This window comes from Drosophila montana, unplaced genomic scaffold (genome assembly GCF_035044405.1).
Source record: "Drosophila montana isolate Dmon_TW-CO22-7 unplaced genomic scaffold, ASM3504440v1 contig_1624_1, whole genome shotgun sequence".
Taxonomy (NCBI): Eukaryota; Metazoa; Arthropoda; class Insecta; order Diptera; family Drosophilidae; genus Drosophila; species Drosophila montana.
The window spans coordinates 4,048,263-4,074,920 of NW_026996559.1; the positions used below are offsets into that span (position 1 = coordinate 4,048,263).

The following is a 26,658-nucleotide window of genomic DNA, read 5'->3' on the forward strand; positions in this document are numbered from 1 at the left end:
AAGCCCAGTTTTCAACTGTCAAAATATAATTAAAAATCGCTCATTTGCCTTAAAGCTCGGTTTGTGCAGTACATTTGCCATGTTCCAAGTTCCAAGATTTTGGGAACTAACTGCCAAGTCGAACATATTTTCATTAGGAAATCGCGGGCTAGATTTGATCTCTGCCCAACATAGGCATCTTGCAAATAGATACAGTATTTTGGCCCAAACTTTTTTATATTATGGGAATCAATCCACAAAATTTTTTAATTGTTAACCTACCAAATTTGATAAAATTCTTCTTTTTTTTTGATTTTCGTGTTTGGCAACTGTTTTGGTTTAAGACTCGATTTATAGTAAGCACTGAATTGGAGTTACGATTCCAAATCGGGTTGATTAAAACTCTATCTCTATCTGCAAATATTCTTAATATACCTGAATGTAGAAATCAAGATTTTAATTTCATTTATTTACCCTCAAAGTAATTTCAATGTCTGCCTAGCCAAATTTCTTGATTTCGCGACATGAGTTTCGCTATGTTTTGGCTATTCGATTGACGAGGGACAAGCCTAAAATAAACCTTGTGAACGTGTTGATAAAATTATTATTTTATCCATCGGTATTTAAACAGCTGATTCACTTGTTAATTTCCACGTTGTCCACAATAATTGAATTAGCGTCCACAATAATTGAAAACAAACCAGAAAATCACAACGTTGACGGATCGCTTGATAGTTTCGACAGCCTCTGGTTACACAAGTGCCAGTGTTGGGCAACGAAATATGTTTATCGATATGTGTTAAATTTTTAGTTCAGTTTCGTTTTAGTTTTTTCAGCCACTTCTTTGTGTAATCTTCTTATATATTCTCTAGCTTATCGAATATTGGAGAACTGTTTTCGATTTGGAATTTCGATAATCGGCATTTGACGCATACTTATGTAGGTCACAAAATCAAATATAAGCTTCAAAGCATATTTTAATTATTTTGTAATTAAATAGTCACATTGACATTATATATCTTATGATGTTATATACTGGCTGTTTTTGATATATTTATTGGGTCATTGTTTTGAATATAATATAATATATATCTATATATATATACATAAATATATATGTAAGGTAAGAGCTTTGCGATCGACTAAATACTTAGAAGTTAGTATTATGAAATGTGCTGGGTACGTCGACTCGTGGGCACGGCTATAAAATATTTGCCTCATGTATATATCTCAAATTTCGCTTCGTTGTATAGCAGACGGGTAGACAACAAAGCGGACATATCGTACGACAATGTACACTAGTTCACTTTGTGAACGAGGTATAACTCCAGAAACTCTGGTGGATCGGGCAGTTTCACTAAAGTATTCCATATAAGTGAGCATTTGAAATCTAAGTTAATTCGATGTCAACGTGTCTCAAGATTTGACAGAGAATCTAGTGTAATTTCACGTGAAATAGTGGTGATAGAGAGAGGGAGAGCAAGAGCGAGAGAGGGAGAGAAAAAGCGAGAGAAAGAGAGAGAGGAAGAAAGAGAGAAAGAGAGAGAGAGAGAGAGAGGGATCTTAAGATTAATGTAGTTGATATTTGTTGCCATTGGGACTAGACTAACTGTTTACTCAGTTTTGTTACTTATTCTTTTATTTTTACCCAAAAAAGAGTTTGTTGCATGCGTTTTGGCTGCTGTTTGGGCCAATCTCTGTTTTCCGCATTGCAGATCGTTGCCGCTGCCTGGCGGCTGACCTTTCTCTCGAGTGGCCAATGGAGTTAGCATCTAGTCGTGTGCCAGGGTTGCCAAATGCGGCAAATGCGAGTGCACAGCGATGCGACTAAAGGCTTGCCACGCAACGTGGCAGGAAGTAAGCAGCGCGTTGACAGTCGGCAACATAAATTAACCAAAGTTGTATTTAAATCAAATGCGATTAACATCTACAAGGGGCCCCACAGAAATGAGTGGACCCGGTTTGACCCATTTTTGGTTTGGACTCTCCCTCTGCCCTCTCTTTCTCTCTGTCTCTCTCTCTCTTTCTCACTCTGTTCTTCTGCAAGCGTTGCTGGCTCGCTCTATCTCTCTATGCACATTTTTGGCCAATTGCCTTGGCCAGGCCAACATCTATCAGCGGAGACCAAACGGCCGGCTCGGCCCGTCCATTTATGACAAATTGATAATCGTTTACAAGTTGCCAGTTGCCAGTTGTTAGTTGTTAGTTGCTACAGAATGTTTGGGGCACGCACCACAAATGTACTTGCCTCCCGCTTGTGGCAGGGCAACAACTGCAGCTTCATTTGCATACAATGCAACCAGGCGGCCAGCACGCACTTGTCGCTAAATTTGATCACGATGCCGGCAAACGCGATAAGCGCGGTCCGCAGAAACCGTTTAAGCCAAATGATAATAATAGAAACAATAAAGGTTAATAGATATTAATAAAACTTGACTTGGAATATGTTCTTAATTACTGAAAATAACAAAAGCTGATCAACCTGTCGCCCCGTTGGACGCCATTTGTATTTGAACTATTTGAAGAAATCGGAGCCCGCTTGCCTGGCCCTGCCCCTTGCTTAATGAGTGCGAGCCTCGTCTAACTGCTAACTGCTCAGCGCACTGCTATCTCACTCACTCACCCAGTCACCCAGTCGCCCAGTCAGCCGCTCAGCCACTCACCCACTCAGTCGCTCGTTCACACACTCACTCACTCGCTCACTCACTCACTCACACACTCACACTCACTCACTCTTGCTGCTTCAATTGCGCTCTTTGTCTGCCCCTCATTGAGCGCATTCGCCTGCGCTCGCTGTGCGAGTTTCGAAATGCTCAATTCCGAACTGTTTCCCCTTTTCGAAAACTGCCGACTCGCTGGCGGAGAAGTTGAGTGAGACGCAGGCGCTCTTGAGTGCATTCAGAGCCAATACCGAGTAATTCACAGGGCCCAGCGATAGGCTTATTTGATTTGGATTAAATTGTAATTGACATTGATATTAATATTGATGTTTATTATAAAATTAATATTAAAAGTTATATCATTTAAGCTCCTGTACAGTGCTTCTTTCAATACCTTTAATAACGGTTTGTACAATTTTAATTCAATTGTAATTGACATTGAGATTTTTTATAAAGTAAAAATTAAAAGTTGTATCTTTTAAGCACCTGTACATTGCTTCTTTCAATACCTTTAATAACGGTTTATATAAAGCCAACGCAACACTAATTTTTCTTTTCAACACTGTTTTGTAAATATTTGATAAGCTCAGATATAAGCGAATTTATGGGAATTGCAAGTACTGGAGGGATTCTTATACTTTATTTTGTGTTTCATAATCAAGATTTTATGAAAGTTGTAATATTTCAATTCTTTTCAAGGTCTGTGTAAAGAGCATAAAATAAGATAGTGCAAATGTTTGGAAGCCAACTCTGACGGCATTAACTTCGAATATTCCTCATCAAATCTGGATATCTGTGGGCCTGCAGTAAATACTAAGCTCAAAAAGAGTCCAGTATTGCGTATATTCCGTTGTTGCAGCGGCCATTGGATTCCGATTTCGCAGATGTGGCGGCTCGCGTGATGAGTAACGCGCGACTTGTTGAGCTGCCAGCGGCTGGAAAATGATTGCAAAATGATTACTGGGAGTTCAGAGCTGTCGGACAGCGGGAATGTGGGACGCGGTGGCGCTATTGCAGGTCATAATTTCGCTGTCAATTGTCGTTGGGGCAAACAAAAGTTCATTAGGCAACGTTCCGAGTGGCGTCCGTGGCACACATGTATGTGCCACCGCCACCGGCCAGCGGCCATGGCGAGCGACATCGACTCCAGCGACTGCGAGGCCAAGGACACCAAATGATGCAGGTCCTGCAGACGGACCGACCATTGTCAGTGCAGAAGACACTCGAGGACAGGAAGGGCTAGCACGGACACAGGACAGCTGAGGACGAAACACAAAATGTCAGCAACATCATTTGTCATAACAAACTTTTTGACGTAGTCGCGTCGCAGCGAAAGTGCGTGGCTGCTCCCAAAAGCCGCTCCGCCCTGCCGCCCTGTCGCCCCGCTGTACACCACCTTGCCACCGCTCTGCAAGGGCTCTCACTCTCTCTCTCTCTCGCATTGTGTGTTGCGAGTCCATGTAACAACAAACTGATGCCTCATGCATGGCCGCCTCGCGCCTCGCGCCTTTTGCCACATGCCACTTGCCTCACGCCTGCCCAGCGTGATGTTTATCATTATTATCGCGACTCACTCGCGTCCAGACAACAGCCAAAATCGTCCCCGCTCACCACTTGCAACTCGGCCCCACCTCCACCTCAAACCAACCACTTTCGCTGTTGCTGCATTTTTATACACTTCCAACAGAGTTGTTCAGCTGGTTCAAAGAGTTGAAGCCAATCGAATCGAGCTTAACCAAAACCTTTTCATATTTGTGGAAAGTTTTCCTAACCCAGAGGTTGGTTCACAGCAGTTCAAATATTCAAAATATGCATAGAAAATATTTATAATAAACGAAATAATAATGATTCACGCCTATTTCGGGCAGCAGCAGAATTCCTCATCAAAGCAAATCAAGAACTGTGCAATGTGCGGGTCTTGAATGTGCGTGGAAGAGCGATCTTTGCGGCTTATCTGATGCAAATATATATCCAAGAAAATCAAATTTATATTGCAATTGCAAAATAATTCTTGTCAGCATGTGCTTGGATACAGTTGTTTTCAGGAGTATTATTTAGTAAATTATAAAACAAAATATAAAAAAATATAATATTTTCTGAGTTTCTTTAAGTAATATTTATAAATATAGGTTATTTTTATTTTCTTTAAATTTCAAGACAATACATATTGCATATTAGAACCGATTATTCTCTACAGCAATCAAATTCAAACGATCTTAAACTGATCTTTGCCACCTAAAAAACTGTGCCAGCTTTTCACCTGAATATCAGCACAACGTGCCTCTGTGTAGATCTGAGAATCGGTTTTTTTTTAACACGCCTTTCATGTCATTATGTCTTTTACTAACAGTTTTTTAATCTTATATTATTAATATTACTTATTATTCATATTTTACAAAATATATGTTGCATATATATGATACACATAATATTGATTGGAATTATGAACGGTAGCTGCTTTTGCTGACTTGCTAACTTCACTCAAATTAGCAGACGCATTTGTGAGCTCCTCGTTTTGCATTGTTCTCTGGGAACTGCCTTGAATAAGTGTCTGATATCTATGGTTCGCAGATTTGCTTGACGGGCAGAAGAATGCGATCGCATTTAACACTAATAAAAAAGAATATCTGGCAGCGCGAAAGTCAGCCAGAGTTCGTATAAATTGTTTTAGGCTGCAAAATTTCATTAAAGTAATTCAAAAGGTATTTTCATAATAAAAACAAATCTAGAGGCCTACGTGAATATAACGAATAAAATTTAATCATCGACATATTATCATTGTAATTAATATTATAATATTATATTATTATTATGATTATTTAATTATACGAGATATTTATGAACTGCTCAACCATTTTTTGCCATGATTGGCAGCATTTACCTATGGCTTTGCAACCATACACAGGTCGGGGTTTCGAACACGTCTTCGCTGGATACTGTGAAAACTCATCTACCGAGGGCTGCATCATAGCAATATAAAATGTTCAATATGTAGATTTGTAAACAAATATGACTTATAAATATTAGGAATTCCCGCGATTTAAGAGCATCTTGGCATCATGATGCCCTGTATGTTACCTTTGATCTCTGGAGCTGCTATTGAAAGGGTATTTCGGATTGTCAGTCTAATATTTGGCATGGGGCTGTGCATGCGTTGATCAACATTACCTGCACACACCACACCACACCAAACAGACACTCCCACTCCCACTCCCAGCCACACACACACAGAAACGCATATGTTCACTGAGTGCGATTGCCAGCTATGCCGCATGGCGCATGCCACACGGACATGCCCCATGCCACAGGGGCGCCCGTTGCTGTTGTTGGTTTCAGGGCTGTTGTGTTTTTTGTGTTGATTTTTGGTCGCGTTTCTTCTTTTTTTTTTGCGGCAGCGCCAAATGTCGGCGTATTAGCGGTTTTCGTGGCCGATTATTTGGAAGCCCCTTTGATTTGGGTGTCGTCTGCGATCCGCTGGAGGTCTATTAATTATCCAACTGAAGCTGGAGTGCCTAGCAGCAAGACTTTGACTCGATTCGGTTCAAACACTTGTATTCAACTCCATTCCAATTCATTTCATAACTTCAACAAAAAGTCAGTCGAGATGTGACATGCCAAAGAGAGTCAGACAGACGGGCACAGCTACCCGACCCCGCGGCAGCACTCCCCTCGAGCCCAATGACGACCCATAGCTGATGCTGCAAACAGTCCACACTTGTGCCCCATGTTCAGTTGCCAGTTGCCAGTTCTCCCACTTCTCAACGGGACAACGGCCAAAGGAGGCGAAACTATGCACAGCTATGGACACGTATTCGCTCTGGGGGCAGGAGTGGGCAGTCCGGGGGCTGTCCACTTGTGCAAATTATTGTGAAATATACAGCAGAAAACAAAAAGCAAAAAAAGAAACGTTGCATACTTTTGAAAATGAAGTCATCGAGGCGCTGAGAGTCACACACACACATACACACACAGCTCGAGTTCGCCGCGTGGAGAGGGGAAAGGGTTGCTGAGAGAGAAGGGTGTAGTTGTGTGTATGTGTGTGTGTGAGTGTGTGATTGTGTGTGCCACATGGAACCCTTAATTAAATAAATTCAATATGCGCAACGGGCGGCAGACCCCCAATCCCAACTCCAACCCCAAGCCCACCCCCAGCTCAAGTCCGAAGCTCGAACCCCTGCGAACCAACTACAAAATTATATGGCGAAAATGTTCTCGTTGGAAATCGTCATGGATTTTAATATTTAAAAGCGTTTTCAAAAACTGTCCCAGCGACAGAGCTAGCAGATGAGAGAGAAAGAGAGAGACAGAGAGGGAGAGAGAGCTGGGTGAGATGGGTAAGAGCAGCGCATGAAGAAGAGACTACTGACCAGCACGTGGGCTGACCAAAAAGTGCCGCAGTTCAGAGGCCAAACGCATCGACTACGCCATGAGCCATGTCCCAAAGAAGCCCTGTGCCCGCAATCCGCAGAGCCCCAACCCTTGCAACCAACCCGTTCGACAGGGCAGCGGCAACATTTTGATAAGCGACGTCCGTTGCCCGCCTGGGCACAGGCCCCGCCCCCCAGTCACAGCTTCTGCCCTTGCGTTCGTCGCCAGCAAAAGGATATTATTTAATGAGCTAAACTTAAAGCGTTGGGCGCTCCAGTGGATTGGTTTGTGGGCTAGGGCTGGGGACTCGAGCCCTCCACTTCGGACTGACCAAATTGAGTTGACCTGTTTTGTGTGTGTGTGTGCGTGTATATGTATGTGTGTGTGTGGTGCATAGTTTTTGGTGGCCAGACTCTGCCTCGCTCTCAGTCCCAGCCTCAGTCTCGCTTGGCTTGCATATTCAATTGAAGCTGAACCAAAAGCTGAGAGCGGGACACCCCAACAACTCCTTCGACTGTTGTGCTCCATTTTTGGGGTCAGGCGTGTGCGTGATTAAAAATTCAACACCCGAAACGAATGTGGAATTGAACGGCAAATTAAATGAGCACTCAACTGGACTATGCCTGACCGGAACTTTTACTCAAGCGGGTGGTAAGCGTCGCCCAGAAACCGGTATAATCAGCCCTCTCCACTAGATTATTTGATTTAGCGAACTTTCACATTCTACTCTCCAATCGTACTTATCAATTTCAGTCATATATAATTTCGCAGCTCTAAATATACTTGTTCTACTAGCTGAAAATCCTTTTTGAACCAGTTTGAACAAAAAGAAAACTGTTTATGAGTGCAATAAATTAAAAACATTTATAAAACTGTTTCGAATCTGTTTGAATAATATACTTCATTGATTATAGATCTGAATTTATTATCTAAAATGTCGGATACAAAGTTTGAAATACCCCAAAGTACTAAGCCCTCACACTGAAGATCAGCTGACATAAAAACAATTTCTTTCAAAAAGATAACAATAGGGAAAATAAACTCGATGCGTGTATTTAAGGTGTACAAATCAACAGAGCTGTTGAGCTTAAAAAGAGAATAGAGAACAAAAAAAAAAATATATGCATATATACGTTCTTATAATAAGCAAACAGGACGAGTCCCGAGCCATAGTTGCATGCAGAATATGTGGGAGCGCCAGTTTGGACAAACGGGAATCGGTTCGCTGGGGTCCGCTTAGCCCGAGGAGGCGGTGGTCGATGGTGGTGGTGGGCAGCGTCCGCCTGGTGGTGGTCCCGATGGTGGCGGTCCGCTTGGCGGTGGTCCACTCGGCGGTGGGCCGCAAGGACCCTGCGGTCTGGCGCTCTAAAAGCAGAGAGAAGGACAGGTTAGAGAGTTGGGTGGTGCACAGTGGAATCCCGAGACTCACCACCAGAGCCGTGCCGCAGACGAGCACCATCAAAAGACCCAGGAAGAAGCTCAGGCTTAGACGCATCTTTCCAGCTGTGTTTCCAGTTGAGAACTGTTGACCCATCCCACCGAGCATTACGTATTTATGGGCTATTCGCGTTTGGGCGCCCTTGCGTGTCGAATTGCTATCGTCAAATTGCTGGGGGAATTAATTCCAAATTGAGTTTTTAGTTTTTTCAGTTGTAGTGTGAATCGCTGCGACAATTATAAAATTATAGAAAAAAAACCTGTACTCCAATTCGAATGATCGGCCTAATCATTATATCATTATTCATTATCAACTCGAAACAGTTGAACTATTTTAATTGCATCATCTATTTTACGCGAACACTTTTTCAATTGGCGCGGTTCGGCTCCACTGTCTAAATTACGATTAAGTGAATTTGGTACACGTGAATGCCATTAGAAAGTCATTAAATTATGCCTCTTTTGCTCTAAATATATATCTCGAATACCTTGCCATCTAATTATTGCAATTTGCTGCAGTTATTAAACGACATAAATAAGTCATCATTGGCATTTCAATGACCCTAGCTAAAAGTGAACTAGTGAAGCCTCAAAATTAAACAAAGTGTTTCATAAAAACACTTTCATGTATAAATAATACATAATTTCCTGGCTTTATCTCTAAATGGCATTGGATTACTCTCAGAGAATCTAATCGAACATCGATACTTACCGATTTCGGAAAAACGTGGACAGTTATCAAAGATTCTATATTTGAAGTCTCTATCTTTCACAATTCCCGAGATCGGCGGAATTATGCGGACAGACGCGCAGAGAGATAGAGAGAGGCTTTTATTGCTGGCGAAGTATATCTATGTATGCATTTTAAGGAAGCGGAGATACCAACGGGAGAGCGTGAAAATCTATTCAATGCTATTTGCTGTATCTTTGAATCTCTCGCATAATTCGCTCTCTTTCGTTACTTTTCTTTTGTGAGCTGTTAAGTAAGCGATGTTTCAAGATGTCTTTCCCAATTGTCGCTCTCTTTTCCATTCTATAACTCTCTCCTTTGAGCACTTCATGCAATTCCTTTGTGATAATGAAGCTCATGACGCTTCTTCACGCTCTCCCTCCCTCACTTTCTCCCTCCCTCACTTTCTCCCTCCCTTACTTTCTCTCTCTCTCTCTCTCTCTCTCTCCTTCCCTCTCTTTCACTCTCTCTCTCTCTCTCTCTCTCTCTCTCTCTCTCTCCTTCCCTCTCTTTCACTCTCTCTCTCTCTCTCTTCAGTCTATTTCTCAGCGTGAACTTTAACATATGTGCTACATTTATCCTATATCCATCTATGCATTCTCTCTATCTTCTCTCTTTCTATCTGTCTCTCGGTCTTTGTTGTTGCTTGCTATAATTAACTGAATATTTATTACTGCGGTAGATAAAATGTTATGCGGCTATTATTTTAGTTTTATGGCCAAGCGAGAAGCCAACTGCCAGGCAGCCCAGCCAGGTGGGTTTAAGCCAAGCCAAGTTAACGGCCAACAACAACAAAGGCCGCTGCAACTTGAACAGAGAGAGAGGGAGTGAGAGAGAGAAAGAGATAGAGAGGGAGAAAAGTGTGGCTGTGGGGGCGGCTTGGAACGACAAGAACCCGAGCCAAAATGCATTCACGCACACTGACAGTCGGGACACAAACCATTGAGCAAGCGCAATCAATTAAGTCAACAACCACGGGCCGACTCCAGTTCGAGTTCGGGATTGTAATGCGGCTTGGGTTGCTTACAGAGCAGACCCCCTGTCCTCACCCTAGCAGGGGAAAAAAAAATACCTTCGCTAATTGTTTTCAGGCCGCCAAGAGCAACAGCAACAACAACGCCGGCAACGCAATAAGGTGTGAAATTCAAGCGCATAAATCCAAGACGCAGCCAACGTTGACGCCGAAAAAGTTTCACCAGTTGTTGAGTTGCTCCGAGTCCCGGCTGCTAGCTACTGGCTCCTGACTCCTGATTTCTGGCTGCTGGCTGCTGGCAGGGCAGTGCACGCCTACAGCCAGTTGATAAGACCGGAAAGGCTGGCACTCTGTTCGCTCGCTGGCCCGTAAAATAATAACGACAAGAAAATTACGCATACGCCGTGTTGTTTTACATTGTCTACGTGCGGCGGCCAAATAAGACGGCTTATTAATATTATTACTCATACGCCACGGGCAAGTCCTAGGCGTAGGACAAGGGCAAGCTGCCTCCTGCCAGCTGCTGCTGTTGCTGTTCCTGTTGCTATATAATTATAATTGTTTAATGAACTGCACGGGTCTGTACCTAGCAGCAAAGCTGACGCCACAAAATGCGGCAGCTTGCGGGCGCTGAATCGAAACCAGACTAGCTGCTGGGCGTGGCAAGTGCGAGGCCATTCGGCTGACAAGCGTTGACGGTGCCAGCAGCAGCAGAGAGTAGAAAGAGCTACAAAATGAGAGGCGGATGTTGTAGCTAAAGGATGTTCTTGAGCGAAGGAAAGAGAGAGAGAGAGAGAGAGGATCACCTAGTCAATGCGAGATAGAGAGAAAGAGAGAGAGAGGTAGTCAATAAACTTTCGCTAAAAATAAGGAGAATGAGAAAGCAACCTTCGTCTCTCTAGCCTAGGGACGACCAAGGGGCCATCTTAAATCTACGTTGGACACTCACCTGACAGCTCCGCATTCCGAATCGACTAAAAACTCCCTGTTACCTGCATGACAATCAGCACTATGATGACCACAATGACGACGATGATTATAATGTAGAAGTATATGCACATTTCAGCAGCAAAATATAAGGACGAATTGTACAGTTTAATATTGAATATTGAAGTAAAACTCTTAACTGTGTGAAGCATTAAAAACGACGAGAGATATGAGAAAGAGAGAAACGGAGAAAATGAAATTTAACAGGGTATATATTGTGGCTGTTTCAGAAATTGATAGACATCGCTTTGGGCCAATTAGTGTCAACACACATAACAATTGGCCTGTGCTGCAAATCAGCTGGCCGCAGAGGAGAGGCTGGTCTCCTTCCATCTCCATCCCCTCTCGCGCGCACCTAGCGAGGCCCCAACAATGGGCAACGGGTATTACAACAATGTCCCGAATTGACAAAAACCATTTACACTCATTCTCATTTTCATTCTCTTGGCCCTATTCTCTGCTGCCCGCTGAACGACCTTCCGTGGCGCATAACCGTTAACATTTGTGTGCCCTCCTCTCCCTCCTCTCTTTCCATAACAATTCCCAGCCCCCTTTGCGCGTTATAGCAGCCAACTGGCCCGGCTCTTTCCCTCGTTCCACATCTCGCTCAAACAGCACATTATGAAGCCCGTCATTATTGGCACTGCCGGAAAACAGCAATGTGTGTGTGTGTTTGTGTTTGTGTGTGTGCTTTTGTTGTTGCTGCTGCGTGTAGCTGCCTGTACTTAGCGGTTATAATAATTAAAATGAGCCAAATAATTTCAGCCAAAAAGCATCGATGAAAGGCTAAAATGCTCAATAAATGGCAGAAACGCGCGCTGTGTACTACATTGTGGGAATGGAGGGGCCAGGGGCTAGGGGCAAGTAACTCAATGCTTCTTGTCAACCACCCAAAAGTAACCCCTCCCCCCACGCTAGTCAAAATGCAAGCCCCAGGGGGCAATTAAAGCGCAAAAAAAAACGCAAGCCAAGAAAAACTTGGCCAAAAGTTTTCCCATCGATGACTTGGCAGCCTTTGTAGCTGTATGGCAAGTGGTGGGGGGCGGTGTGGGTATGGGCGAGGGGGCACACTCAGTGGAGTACTGCTGCCATGTGATATCGATGTCATCCACGGCGAGAGCGTGTGCCAAGTGGGCGCCCATGGCAGTCGGCAATGCGTAAAAGTGTTAACCAAAAGCAGTTAAAATTACAAAAGGCAGCAGACGCCATCGCAATGGCAACAGGCCGCCAAATGGCGAGGGGGCTGTGGGGGAGGTACTTTGAAAAATTAACACCTAATATCCGCAAAATCGCATCAAAGTATTGTTGTGGAGTGCGCTCCGCACGCCCCGCCTGCCCCACGCTTACCCAGCAGCGAGTTTCGCCTTTTGTTAGATGGAAAACTTTGCAATTTCTTAAAAGTGTCGCCCCTGCCACACCCTCCCCGCCCCTGGTTGGGAAATGTGGAAAACCCCCGGCAGCTGTTTTACTTAGTTGTAGGCGTTATTAGCAACACTTAAGATGGTCCACGGGCAGGCGGTGCTCGGAGTGCGGCTGGTTGTGGGCGGCGAGAGGCGAGTGGCGAGGGGCAAGGCTGGGGCCAACTGGAACTTGCTTTTTTCAACACCTACGCAACCAAAAATCGTAGACAATGGCAAGCTTTAGCGCAGGGGGCGGGGCGGGCACTTTGTTGGTTGATTGCCTGGTTGGGTGGTTCGGTGGTTCGGTGGTTGGGTGGCTGGGTAGTTGGGTGGCTCAGCTTGGCGACGCCAAAATTTGCTATTGTTTTACTGCGAGCTGCTGTTGTTGTTTGGCATTGTTGTAAATTGACACCACAGCAATGAGTTAATAAGGCGATAAAAATTTTACCACCATGCAGCGAAACTTGGCATAAGGACCGCCAGGGTGGAGTGGAAGGGTGTAGCGGGCTGTTGAGCGAGCCCTGGTAGGTGGGGCATCTGAGAGGCTGGGTGTAGTAGCTAATCCTTGAGGCAGCTGCAAATCAAAGCGTTGCTTGAACCCGAACCCCTGCCCCTCAGCAGTCCAGAGCATGAAATAAAGCGAGGCAAGAAACAACCTGATCCGAAAAACGAAACCTCAACTGGTTCCGGAGAGCAATAAAGCCTGCTTGAACATGTGAGTATTTGCATGTGTATATATGTTTGTACATACTTAGTATTTATTTACATATATACATTTATGTAAATATATATGCACATATAATTTATACATATTTTTAATTATTTTCATTTCATGTCTTTTAATTAACATGCCTAATAAAACACATGCCAATGGGCTGGGCTCAGCCGTAGGGGTATGCATGGTGGGGTGTGTGAGCGAGGGGGTGGGTGATGGCGAGGGGTGGGGTGGTGTGGCTGTACCTTGCGCCTTATAGGCACATACATACGTGTGTGTACATGGCAAAAGAGCATAAAAAGATATTGTCGGTAGTCGACAGGCGGGCATCACACAGTCTGATGTATGCAAATAACACCCCCCCTAGCACTCTCGCACACACGCTCTGCCCCTCTTCCACCCCTTCTCTCTCTCGCTCTGTATGTGTGTGTGTGTGTAAAGAAAAACTTGCAAAGCCTTTGAATCGTGCGCTGCCTGCTAAAAATCCCAAAATATAAATAATTAAAAAGAAAATGTTGCTGGCAAATCAAGCGAGAACCAGTGCCAGAACCCAGCACCCAAAAAAAATGGAACGGGCTGAGACGATTCTTGTAATTATGAAGCCTGCAGCTCCCCCGCCGCACCTTTAGCCGCAGCTCTAGCAGACGAAACGGCGTTGGCCTCTTGCCACCGCACCAGCGCTTTCTCTTTTGTGGTTTTTACAAATGCATAATGCTGATTACGGGCAATAATTTTATGAATTTATGTAAACGTTACCAGTCGCTTTCAGTCTGTTTGGAGGTGTGCCTCCTCCTGATAAGCGGGATAAGTTGCCTGCCATTTTGATATGTGGAAATGCCCGCACACACACACACAAACACACACACACACGTGTGCCTGGCTGTGCGTGTACATGTGTGTGTGTGCCCATAAACTCCTTAAATGTCCTCATATCTGCAGTCAAGTTTAACATAAGAGTCTATTTCTCCCACAAGTGTCATAAATTTGCCAAGAAATTGTCAAATTTTATATCATTTGCTTCTTCTTTTTGTTTCTGGTTTATTTTTATTTATTTTATTTTTCTTTTTTTTATGCCTAGTTGTTTATAGTCGGATACCTTTAGTTTTTTTGGCTAACTGCAGAACTAGAAAACTTTTTATGACATAAAGGGAAAACGTAGATATAATAAAAATGTTTCCTTTTTAATCATGCTTCATAAAATCGGTTGAAACTTTTAAATATAATTAGCCAAATAATCACTTTCTATATCCGTCTATATATCATTTAAAATATACATATTTGAATTCAACATTATTTGACTAAATTTAAATATATTTTCTTTAATTTATGTACAAATCTTTTGGTATTGTAAAATGATTTTGAATCAAAATTGAAAATTGGAACTCACTTGACCCTTTTTTGACGTACTATGCTTCCTAACTGATTTTGTTTTTGTTCAAATTTGTAAATTCTTCTTCCAAATTTGTTCGTTTAACTGTTTTAGCATGTCTGATGACTTTCTGACATTCTTGAAATTCAGCATGCATTGCTTCAAATATATCTACATATACTTTGTGTGTGTCAACCTTTTGGAGCATCTGATACAGGGCCAGGAGGGAAGCTCCAATTGAAGGCGACCAACTGAGCTCTCGCTATGGGAGTATCTGGAGATGCTGTTGCAGCCACAATACGCATACGGAATGGGATTGGTCGAGCTTTTTCCCCTTAATGGCCCCGGTTAAGTTTCTTCAAGGGATCTCAGGAAGTCGAAGACAACGTGTTTCAAGAGCTGCCACAAAACTCGGCCAATATGTGAACCGCTCGTAGAGGATGAAGTCAGTTTAGGTTTCCATATCGATCACATTTTGGATAATTTTGGTGGCAACTGAATATGAAACTGTTAACTAAATTAAAACCAATGCATTTTTATTTAGCAGTTTATTATACTGTGCTCGAAGCTTTCATATGCCTCAAAAGGTTGCCAAATTTTTAAATAGTGTCATAAAGCAAAATGAAAGCCTGACTTGACTCGATTGCAGGGCTGGGGTAAGCTTTAATAAAGAGTCGACTGTTGAATGGGAAATTTAAAAGCTCTTTAATAAATTAAGTGAGCCTTACAGTTCAATTCATGATTAAGTGAGCGTTAAAGCTCCCTAATGTATTAAAGGAGCTTTTAATTTTCACTAGCTTCGAAAGCTCTACACTCGCACGTAAATTTCATTCATTTGGATCAAGGTTCAGCAGAAAAGTTTAGACTAAGCAGCGTCTTCTTAAATTTCAGTTACGGTCTCTCTACACAGCCAGTAGTAGGAGTAGGCGACTAGCCAGAAGTAAACGCTTAGCACTGCAAGAGGATAGAGGTAAAATAATGGCAATTAGAAAATCGGCAGATACTCGCATATGTTGATACAGCTAACACTTAGTGTGATCATCGAATTGCGTCGACAGGAGACCCAGACATAGGCGGAAATGATGAGAAACAGAAATTTCACAAAGTCCGTTGCCAAATAAACCAACAGCAGCGGCGACATTTCCTGCAATCCAATACGAATAAAGCTCGATACACAAATATATATACACATTCACATATCAATATATATATATATATATATATATATATATATATATATATATATATATATATATTTACATAATTGATTATTTGTAATATATATATTTATATATATATATTGATTAAATTCTCAATTGGGCTTACGGCTGCGGCGCTGAGGAAGAGCATTACACAGCCCAGAAAGTGGGCCAGATATATAATGGTCGACACGGCTTCGAGCGTTTTATCTGTGGAACTGGTGGCTTTTAATGAGGTGCCCAAAATTGAGGATTCGCTTACTCTTGCCATAGGAGACATGAACCATATGCATGCACATGTCAAAGAATGCAACCAGAAAGCATCCGGAGCGCAGGTTCACAAAGTAACAGCATTTGGCCAGTCGAAGTTTCATGTTGAGCTGACAGCCAACTCGCAGCTAGCTAAAGTTTACACTAATTTCAGTCTATCCCCCTAGCTCCCCACCACGCCTACATCCCCCACGCACACAGTCTGACTAATTCCCCAGCCAATTCCCTGGCAGTTCCCCTAACCTGGTGCTCAGCTCTTTTGCATATTTCGAACTTTGCGCTAGTTGCTTGTAAAATTCTACAGAGCTGCAAAATATGACGCCCCCCCCCCCCCTCCCTTGAACCACCACCCATAATAGCTACATCCCCCTGTACACCAAGCTTCCCCAGTCGACATTAAAAAAGATAAAGTTTTATTTGCTTTTTTTCAAACAGAGTTGTGGTTCAGGGGCATTCCCGAACATATTCAAGATATACAACCTTATAAGAAAAACTACCAAAAGAAATGCTGACTTCAGGTTGCCGAATATTGTATACCCTTTTGGCAATAAATCAAGACATTTTAGAAGAATATTATTCAGCTTAATACAAATTCTTAACAGCTATGGTACTGTGGACTAAGCTATCGATAATTTTATATACATTTCAAGGGTCCGTTTTAAATATATACTCCCATTTGAAGCTCCGATATATCTCCATCAATATGACTTTATTATAATATCCCGCCGTTCCAGAGTGTAAAGTGAAAGAGAAAAAGCGGCTGCGAGTGCTGTTTGGACTGTGGCGGAAATCAAATGAAACGTAAGCAAATAATATAAATAAATGTTAAAATAAATAAATAAGGAAACAAATAGCAGCATAAACAAAAAAATATATATATATTAATAAAAAATATATAAAATTGAAAGCAGGCAAAATGATGTCGAAAGGGGACCGAAAGCCAAATGTAATAATTAAATTGCATTTCCGTCTGTGGTCGTTGTCCTTCAACAAAATGGCGAAGTGTTCATGTGTGTGAGCGTAAGCATGTATGGGTCTGTCTGTGCGTTGGCCTGTGTGTGTGTGTGTGTGCGTGTGTGTGTTGTAAAAATATTTATGTAACCGCTGCACACTCATTGGTTTTGGCTTTATTTTTTTCAGCTGGTCGAAAAGCAAACGGCGCCTCCAGTGCCTCCACAGAACCGCACAATTTACAATATTATTGCCAGCTCTCTCTCTCTCTCTCTCTCTCTCTTTCTCTCGCTCTCTCTTGTGCGAACACTCTCTACATGTGCCTGTCCTTGTCATTTGCACAGTCTGTCTCTGTTGCTCTGGGCTATATTTATGCATGGCAGTGCTTAAATTTATTTATCATTCAATTAAATATTTAAAATACCAAAAAATACTTTCACCACTGTCCAACAACAACCCACACACACGCACACAACACACACACACACACACACACACGCACACCTTTAATATTGAAATTGAAATCATAAATAAATGAGCAAATTTGTGCTGTTTTTTTTTGTTTTTTGGTTTTTTGGTTTTCATTGTGCGAATGTCGACGGGTTTATTTGCTTTGGACGCGGTACAAAGCGGCGTATGCGTAACGTGTATGTGTGTGCTAGTATGCGTGCATGTGTGTGTGCGTGTGTGTGCTCTGTGTATTCTGTACATTTTATTGTTATTATAACAATGTTTTTTTTCTTTTCACGCAGAGTTTGTAAAATTAATTGACATTTTATTTGTTAATTAATTGTTATAGCCGTTGGTCGGCCAGCAAAATGGCCAAATGGCTTTTCATTATTGTTATTACAAATGCCGCGGCCATTATTATTTGCTAGTTATGTGTGTGCGTGTGTGTGTGTGTTTGTGTGTAGCGAAATTTAATGCATTTGTAATTTAGTTGTAGTTTTAATTGCAAAAATTCTTAATTTTCTAATAATTTATTTATTTGCATGCAAAGCTCTGCGTTTGGCTCAGCTTAGAAGCGAGCGGTCTGTGGATTGAGCCAGAGGGGCAGGTCTGAAGTTCTACTTCCCATAGAAAAAGATACGCTCTTAACATTCAGCGGACAGATCATAGTAGCTGTTAAAATTTTGAATAAGTAGTTGCAGTGAGCAAGACGGGCATGTGAGAACTGAACAGCTAATGGGTCATTCCAGGAAATGTATACATTTTACAAGAACTTAACAATCGCTTTGACACGCAGTCGCGGGTAAAAAATCTCTAGACAGAAAAAAGCACAATTAATTATTCTATATACATATATGAATTTATACCCTTCTTTAGTGTATTATTATAATTTGTTTAATAAATGTTAAGCTCATGTCCATTATAAATATATATACTCTTGGTCAATATAATAATAGTCTGTCTATTTATACGCAATCCAATCTCTCAGCCCTGAGGCGATCGCCATGTAAACTTTGCACAGATCCCTCTTTCTGTTGAAGGCAGCACATACATCAGAACCGGACTCATCCGACCACTACATCATGTAGCAGCTATATTTCGACAGTATGTTCAAGTATGAAAACCCTTTTTTTTAATTAATATATTTTGAGCAAACTCAGCACTTACTTGTTTGGGTAGTTTGGGTATAAGGGAAGAATTGGTTAAAAATTAGTTTCTATATGGACAAAAAGTTGTGTGTTATTTATGTTTTCTTCAACAAGCTCAGTATAAAATGAAGCTGCACAGTTCTGCTCGCATATCTGCATAGCTGTTAGCCATAATTCCAGAAGGATATTTAATCCAGCAAAACAAACCGTTGTATCTAGTTCTACAATATTTTCGCTGAGAGGGCACCAGACATTGTGGTTTCTTGAAGTTGATCCAATCATTTAAAGAGACATCCGCATCAACAATGTTCAAATGGATGATGGGCGTCTTTGTAGCTTTGCCCAAATGAAAATGGAAAACTGCAACAGCTGAAAAGATTATAAGGGCGCAGTTATTCGGGCTAGTGGAGCGCGGGGAGCGGGGCGCGAGGCAGCCGAGGTCCCATCAATTTTTACAACTTTAAATACCAGCAGGAAGTAACTTAAAAACGACCTCGCCGCCTCATCCGCACTCACATTCACATTCTCATCTGCATGATTCCTGCAACCCCCCTCCCCACACAGCCCCACCCCCGTTTGAATGCGTTCGAGAACGCGAATGGCAATAAGAAAAAGTCATAACAAAATTTTACGACAACTTTGGCGGCGTTTTCATTTCGAGCCGGTGTATATATGCTAGTTGGGCTCCTGGCCGGGTACTGATGCTGCTTCTGAAACGTGTGGTGGAATAGGGGGGAGGGGTGTAGTGGTAATGGGTGGTTCGGTGGTTGCCCATTGTCGGTTAGGTGAGCTGCAAAATGCAAAACAAAGGAAAATTACCAGGCGAAGCGGAGCACAGACAAAATATTCTAATGGCTGCCATCCCGCTGCTAGCCGCTGCCTCAGACGGGCCTTGTTTGGGGCGGAGGGTGTGGTCGTGGAGGTTTGGCATATAATAATCATCTATATTCATGGATTAGGATTCAATTTTTATGCCACACGCAAAAGCTGTAGAAAAAACACAGCAACAACAATGAGGGTTAAATTGAAAATAAAGCGACGACGAGACTTTGCCCAAACGCTGCCAAATATGAAATTATAAAGACTCCAAAAGAATAGCGCAGCGAAGAACAAAGGGAGGGAGGCAGATGAGAAAAAATAACAACAACAAAAAAAAAAATAATAATTCAAAAATTTATGCAAGAAAATATTACCAAAGAGCTAATAATTTTCTCCCGCCTTTCAAGGTGGCAAAAGCGCCGCGTGAGGCTCGCTTTTTGTGTGTGAGTGGGCGGAGACGGAGTGTGGAGTGTGGTGGGGCAGGGGCAGGGACACGTTAACTGCGTTCGTTGAGCCAGCAGCGAACGTTCCGGGCTTCTATTAATGAATAATATCGCGGCTAAGGCATCGGCATCGGCTTCGGGCATTGGCATCAGCGGATTCGGAGCTGGAATTGGAGGAGGAGGCGCAGACAGAGACTGAGCTGGAGCTGGAGCCGGAGCCGGAGCTGGAGCTGGGGTACGCCACAGGGGTTAATAAGTAATCTGCATTTTTTGACATTTATTTATGTCTTCAAATATGTGCGGTGCTCTCTCTCTCTCGCTCCATCTCTCTGGGTGTGTATGTGTCTCTAGCGGGCGGCACGTAATTCGGGGGCGGCAACAGCAACAACATCAACAACAAAGAGCGCCGTAGAGAAATATAACAGCTGTTAAAAGTGTCATTAGAGAAAATATACTCAGGTCTATACACGCTTCTGCTCGGCTCTGTCATTATCCTTCGAAGTGCTAAGCATTTGTATCGTAGCCAGTAGCAACACGACAGCAGACGGCAAAGGCTCACCAGAGAGGTCACAAGGCTCGCTTTAATCTGTAATTCCAATACAAATGCACACTCACATATTTCTCATATCCCAATTTCTTAAGGACTATAATCGATCCCATAGAAATGGCTTAAGGAACCAGCGACAATTCTTATAGGCTGCCCAATTCGGCGAAGTAAGGATTCCTTCGAAGTCAACGCTATGTTGACTTTCTGGCACCATAAAGCCCCTACTTCAAATATTGGGCAGCATTTGACTATTGCAGCTAATCTCACCTTTATCTCAAACTATTTATACAAAGGGAAAATTTTAAAGAAAGGAACTCCTCATTTGCTTATATCAATTTCCCAGCTTGACTATTTCAGATGCCAGTCTTCAGTCTTTCAGCCAGCACCCGAGTTCATTTCGTGCTGTTTAGTTCCTGGCAGAGTTCAAAACAGAAGTTTTCTTCTTCTTGCCTTTCTACACATACCTTTCAACACTTGGAAGCTAAGCCGATAGGCGTCCCAATCTTCCCATTTTCATTTGCTTTTTTGTAAGACCTTCTCGTTTTCTTTCTAACCAGAGTGCGCTCTTCTGTTTACCACGCGAGGCTTTGGCTGGGAGATTGGGCAAGATTTGAGAATGAGTTTAGTTAGTTCAGCTCCTCTCCAGGTCCAGTGCGAGCGCTGACTAAGGTTGTTGGAAAAGCTCTTCCGGTTGGACCTTCTAGCATTTTTATATGTGGTTGGTTTCTCCATCTCCAATTTCGCTCGGTGCAGTTGTGTATGGTTACGGTTGGAATATATCAAACACCATTGCAAGTGTTATTTTGTGGAAAGTGCTTGGTTGATTCCTATTAAGGAGTTGACATATGGACGTCAGACCAATGTAGACCATTGCATTGTTCCTTGCCGAGAGCCTGTCGTTGCACGCTCCTCCAGTCATCAGTAACCCAGTTATTTGAGCTTGTCCAGATAAATTTGGTTCTCCAGAGCCGGAGGTAGAATCCATGCTTTCACGATCACTTACTGCAAAACCTGGCTCGAGCCGTGAACGCCCTGGATGGTGTTCTTGAGGATGCCAGAGCTTTGACCAGAGCTTGCAATAGCAGAAGCCATTGAGCGCAGCGGGGAACAGATTTTCACTGCTAGACATGGCAACATGAAGAGTCTGCTTGAGGAAGTCTTTCCTTCCGGTTCTTTGCGATATATGCTAACCAGCTGGAGCTAAATCTAGCTAGAATATCATCTGGAAACCGGCGCGTGCTCTCCAAGGTCTTTGGTGGATTCGTGGGACCACCGGCTCTTTGATGACATTCGCGCATCCCACGGACTCTTGTTAAGCACCCTCTGTTATGGAACCTGCGTCAGAAGCTTTGCTAAAAATAGCGTTTAGTTAGGGATGAAAGCGCGTATAATCCGTTGGCTCCCTCGTAAAGGATTCATTTAAAGGATTTAGTCCAATTAGCCGCTACTTAAGTTCTCAAAGAACCCCTTGCATTTATTCAATTCCAGGAAATATGCACAGGCACTCAAAGCTGGCAAAAAAATATAGAAAAAGTGGACATCTATTCCGAATCGGCGGCATGTGTGAGCATTAAGCTCAAAAAAAATGTTATTAAAATATTTTTTATAAAGTTCAAGGGCAGGTTTTGCGTCATTCAAAAGATAGTGCGCAATTTGTCAGTCGCTCCACAAGGTGATTAGAGCCTACACGCGCAGATAGTTAGCACAAAAAGCGGGAGGGTCACTGTGAGGTGGGTTGGGTTGGGTTTGCCTTTCTGTTACAGTGGTTGCTGCTCCATTGCGGGCACTACGTGCCGCACAAATCTATATTTACGATTATGGAAGTTTATGATGCGCCTTCGACATTTAAGTGTCATTCAGCGCTCGGCTGTAAAAGCGACTGTTTGACGAGTATCGGGGACGGGTGACTCCAGACAGAGAGAGAGATAGGGAGGCATGGTGATGCGGACTTGGCGCAGACTATTCCGAGTGCCCAGCGGCTTTGATGACAGTGTGTAAGCGGAGAGGTGGGACAACCTAAATACAGATGCCCCGCAAAATGGTCACACACGCAATGCACGCACACTCACTCCCCTGCAGCACACCACCAACCCCGCCCCCTGCACCCGTGCCCACCCACAATCATTGCCTTGGTGAAAGTGAAATTGTCATAAAAAGTGAAAGGCAACTGGGGAATGGCGCTTGCACCGTTTCTGACTCTAGTTCCAGCTCCAACTCCGACTCCGACTCTGACATCAGGCCTCTAACAGCCCCCGCCCACACCCGCCCATAACCCCATCCGATTCACATGTCAAGGTAATTTGGGCGCACTTTTTGTGCCCGCCTCGTTTTATGAGTGAATTAAAATAGTGTGTGTGCCACGCCCAGCCGCCTACAAACACACACACACACACCAACACCAACACCAACACACATACACTTATGTAATTACTTAGTTTATTATATTGTAAGTGCGAGTATCAACGGTCCGAGTTGAAGCTAGTCTTTAGCTCATGGCACGCACCAGTGAGTGGCCATGCCCCCTGCTCGCTGGCCCCTGCCCGCTGCCCGGATGCCCCTTTTTATAGTTTTGGCAAATCGTAAAAACTTTTACAGCATTTACATGGTACGCAGCAGTGGAAGAAGAAGATGCAGAAGAAGAAGTAGCATTAGGAGAAGCAACGTCAGTTGTGCAGGGCTTTTCAGCGTCATGCGTCAGGGTTGTCGCCGCAAAAGTTTGCGCCACAGTTGTGCTCTCTATTTGTCTTTGAAGCAGCTGCAGTGGCTGCTTTTTCAATTACACAGCAGTCGATCCTCCTCCCCCGACTCTATGTTAAAGGCGTCTCTCCAGCCACGCCCCCATTGAGCCGCACTTAAGTCGCCTGACCAAAAAATCATTAACTATTTTAATTTCAGTTTGCAAATTCCATGCAATTTAAATGCGACAGCCAGCCAATGGCAAGTGCGTGCTTAAGGGGCGGTCCAAGCATCTATTCTCGTATCTATACCCACAATCTCACTCTCTCTCCTGCTCCCTCTCTCTTTGACTCTGTCTGTGTGACCTGGCGTCGTCGTACTGTGTGCACTTTGCCCAAATGCTGAGCAAATACAATTAAAGCGTCTAAGAAAAAAGCCAATAATTAAAAATGCACAAAACCAAAAGTGAACACTGAACCCCCAGTATCCCCCAGCACCACCACCTGCCACTCACGCCCCTTTAAAAACCTCACCAAGCTTAGCAAAGCCCACTAAAACCCAAGCTTAGTCGCAGCCATACACAGTTGAAGGCCAGCACTTTGGCTAAAAGACCTCATGAGTGTGTGCTTGACGGGCTTGAGGGGGTTCGGGGCTGTGCACCGGAGGGGCTGTGCAGACATTGAGAATTCTTTTAAGTGGTTCAGTGGATGGTTGCAAAGCTCTTGACAAATGTAAAGTTTTCAATTACTCGTATGTCACAGCTAATTAATAAAGCAACACGAAGTGAAAGATGCATAGAAATGGCTAATATAAGTATGCGAAAGCTGAGCATTTTATCTATTGTATAAAACCATTTATCCTGATTGACTGTCTGGTTGACTATTTGATTGACTGGTTGATGATCCACGCACGGTCTCAACAAAGGAAGTGTAGAGAGCTAGATTTCTACTTTAGAGCGAGAGAGGGAGAGAGAGAAAAAGGGAGAGAGCGAGAGAGAGAAAGGGAGAGAGTAATAGATTATATTCAAGTGAGAGTATGAGTAGGGCATTAAAATCTGATTGTCTTATTTGAATTCATGAGAATCGCAAAGAAGGGCAAATATGAGCGTTTCTTAACTTTCCTATATTTGCAAATTCCTGGTAAGAATTAAATTATTAGCTTCTTAATTTCAAAAGTCTGTTTCATCAGTTCACAGGGTGACCCTTAAGACCCATGAAATTGAATAACAAATGAATGCCAAATCCAGTTAGTAGACAAGCCGCAACCAAAAATGTAGCTCTAACGGAAATCTAGGAATTGACTATGACCAAATAAATAAAGTGAATCTGAAGAAATGTCGTTATGCTTAAGAATGTGATCCGCTTAACGACTATTTTATGCCCTCCGCTAACCCTTGAGTGTTATCTAATCAACTGTTACCATCGACGGCTGAACAAAACCGGCGACATTTTATGCAACTTTCTGTCTGCGAGTCTGGCGGACAGCAGTGGACACAAATGTGGAGGTGGACACGGACACGGACACAGCCACAGACGCGGTAGCAGGCGCGGACGTGGACACGGAGATGGCATATTTTCCGCGCAGTTACTTGCGTTAATTTCTAAAAAGAACTGAGGAGCCGAGTCGCCAAAAAGGTCGCTGGCGTCATCAGCGTTGCCAGCGGCTTCCGGTTTTGTTTCACGCGTTTTTATTTTATTTACTCAGCGCATTTTTGTCCATTACTTTGGTCACATTGCTTACGGTAGTTCCCCTTTTATTTAATACTCCTTTTTTTAATGTCGCAGTCAAGAGAGTCACATCAACTTTTAGTTGTACGACCAAAAAATCGACTGCAGTTCCACGCAAACAATAGACAATAAATATTAATTAAATATTTTTAATAAATTTAAATAAAATACTTTTAATTAGTTCTTATTTTCCTAATTTCTTGTGGAGTTATGACGGTGGTGTAGTTACTTTCTAATTCCTTTCTGTATAATCTGGGGTATTGTTTCGTGTGCTTAGCCGATAAATAATAATATGAAAATTCAACTGGTCTTTCTAGCATATATATTGCCAGTTTTATTAGAGCTGATATCGCGTAACTCACAAGATCAATTGAGTTATATGAGCTGTGTCTGCCTCTTTAAGATTTGCTGAATGTTGGGTATTTCATAGTCGTGTATATCCTTTTGAGGCTCTTGTGTACATTGCTGTTATTTTTATGTTGCATACTTTAGCGGGCACCAGACTGGCATCTATTCAAATGGCATGGGCGTACCAAGCCACGCCCCCAACTAAAAACACAGCACCCAAAGCAATAATTTAAAATTTTAATTTTTTGTTTCTATTGTTGTTGTTTTTTTTTTTTGTTGTTCTTTCCTTTCGCTGGCGCTTAATCGGATAATACGAAAATTTTGTAATCGAAGTTTGCCGAGTCGCTGTCGTAGTTGTTGTCCTCTCCCGCTCTGCTGGTGTACATGACTTGAGTCAATATATGCAGTATTTTATGAAAAGCTAACCCTTTTGTTGGTTTTTCTTTTTTCTCTGCTGCTGTTGCTGTTGCTTGGGTGGCTTCGCATTTGCATGACGACAACCGGCACGACCCTTCGATGCGCTGCGCCGTGTCTTTTGTTTTAATGTCAGCTCGGTCGGGCGGCGTCGCTGCTCAATTGTCTAACATTATCTGATTTAGCGTTTAATACTTAACCCTTGCCAGGGCAATCCCCAACCCCTAACAGCAGGCCTCCCACCCCAGGCTGTATACAGGATACGCCGTCGACACACGCGTTGCCATTAAGCAGGCGAATAAAAAATAAAATTAAAAAAAAAACACTGAAACCTGAAAAAGCAGGCGCAAGGATAACGAATTAAAAAATTAAAAATCGAAAAGCAACGACAACAACGACAAGGACGAGAAGGACAACAGCGACAACGACGACGGCGACGACAACGACGACGACGATGAGAAAAGGTAAAAATGCGAAAGGGGTGAAACGTGATTAGGCGTGTGGATGGTTAGCGCTGTGGTGGTGGTGATGACGGTGGTGGTGTTGCTGGAGCGGGGGTAGCACTGACTGGCTGATGCGCTGCCGCTGATTAGGCAGCGCCCCGGGCCAACGACGACTCCAACGACGACGACGACGACGGCGGCATAATTAAAACTCCCAACGCCGCGTAATAAATGCCAAGGCAGGCACGGCCAATAAATAGCAACAACAACGACAACAACAACAACAATAAGATGAAGTGGAAGAAGCAGCAGCAGGGCAAGCATAACATTCACAACCCTTTTGGATGTAAGCTCCAGCGCCACAAGCAAATAAAAGAAACAATCGAATTTTAATCAATTCGCGCAACGCCGCCGAACGCTTCGCCAGTTTCATTTGCATTCGCCGTCGCGCCGCCGCCGCCCCAAACGCGCCCGCTACTGCCGTTCCAGCGATTGTTTCTAGGCAACGAAGCGGCAGCCCAAACAGATCCATCTCCATCTCCAAGCCCGGAAGTTAGCAAGCGTGCAGCAGCTCCAGCTGCACAACTCCCCGTCCAGACCAGCTT

General features: G+C 43.2%; 3 protein-coding genes across 3 annotated transcripts; 1 reads left to right on the top strand and 2 right to left on the bottom strand.

Annotated features, from left to right (window-relative positions):
- Positions 1–8,031: 8,031 nt before the first annotated feature.
- LOC135440504 (submaxillary gland androgen-regulated protein 3B) lies at positions 8,032–11,255 on the bottom strand. The gene is made up of 3 exons (XM_064699706.1): positions 11,097–11,255; positions 8,437–8,616; positions 8,032–8,372 (listed from the first exon to the last, which is right to left on the bottom strand). Exons 1-3 carry the CDS (start codon positions 11,109–11,111, stop codon positions 8,244–8,246), a joined length of 324 nt encoding a protein of 107 aa, XP_064555776.1. The 5' UTR covers positions 11,112–11,255; the 3' UTR covers positions 8,032–8,243.
- A 3,405-nt stretch (positions 11,256–14,660) lies between these two features.
- Positions 14,661–15,143, top strand: LOC135440499 (uncharacterized). Its single transcript, XM_064699699.1, has one exon. The coding sequence runs from the start codon at positions 14,734–14,736 to the stop codon at positions 14,857–14,859; it is 126 nt and encodes a 41-aa protein (XP_064555769.1). The 5' UTR covers positions 14,661–14,733; the 3' UTR covers positions 14,860–15,143.
- A 156-nt stretch (positions 15,144–15,299) lies between these two features.
- Positions 15,300–16,219, bottom strand: LOC135440498 (uncharacterized). Its single transcript, XM_064699698.1, has 4 exons — positions 16,080–16,219; positions 15,945–16,027; positions 15,627–15,762; positions 15,300–15,572 (listed from the first exon to the last, which is right to left on the bottom strand). The coding sequence occupies exons 1-4, from the start codon at positions 16,189–16,191 to the stop codon at positions 15,499–15,501; spliced, it is 405 nt and encodes a 134-aa protein (XP_064555768.1). The 5' UTR covers positions 16,192–16,219; the 3' UTR covers positions 15,300–15,498.
- Between the last annotated feature and the right edge of the window lie 10,439 nt (positions 16,220–26,658).

Coding starts and splice junctions, on each gene's coding strand:
- LOC135440499 (XM_064699699.1), top strand. CDS start 14,734: ATGTCTGATGACTTTCTGACATTCTTGAAATTCAGCATGCATTGCTTC.
- LOC135440498 (XM_064699698.1), bottom strand. CDS start 16,191: ATGAAACTTCGACTGGCCAAATGCTGTTACTTTGTGAACCTGCGCTCC. Junction 16,028..16,079: donor TCATGTCTCCTATGGCAAGA/GTAAGCGAATCC, acceptor CCAGTTCCACAG/ATAAAACGCTCGAAGCCGTG. Junction 15,763..15,944: donor TCTTCCTCAGCGCCGCAGCC/GTAAGCCCAATT, acceptor ATTGGATTGCAG/GAAATGTCGCCGCTGCTGTT.
- LOC135440504 (XM_064699706.1), bottom strand. Junction 8,373..8,436: donor TCTGCGGCACGGCTCTGGTG/GTGAGTCTCGGG, acceptor CTCTGCTTTTAG/AGCGCCAGACCGCAGGGTCC.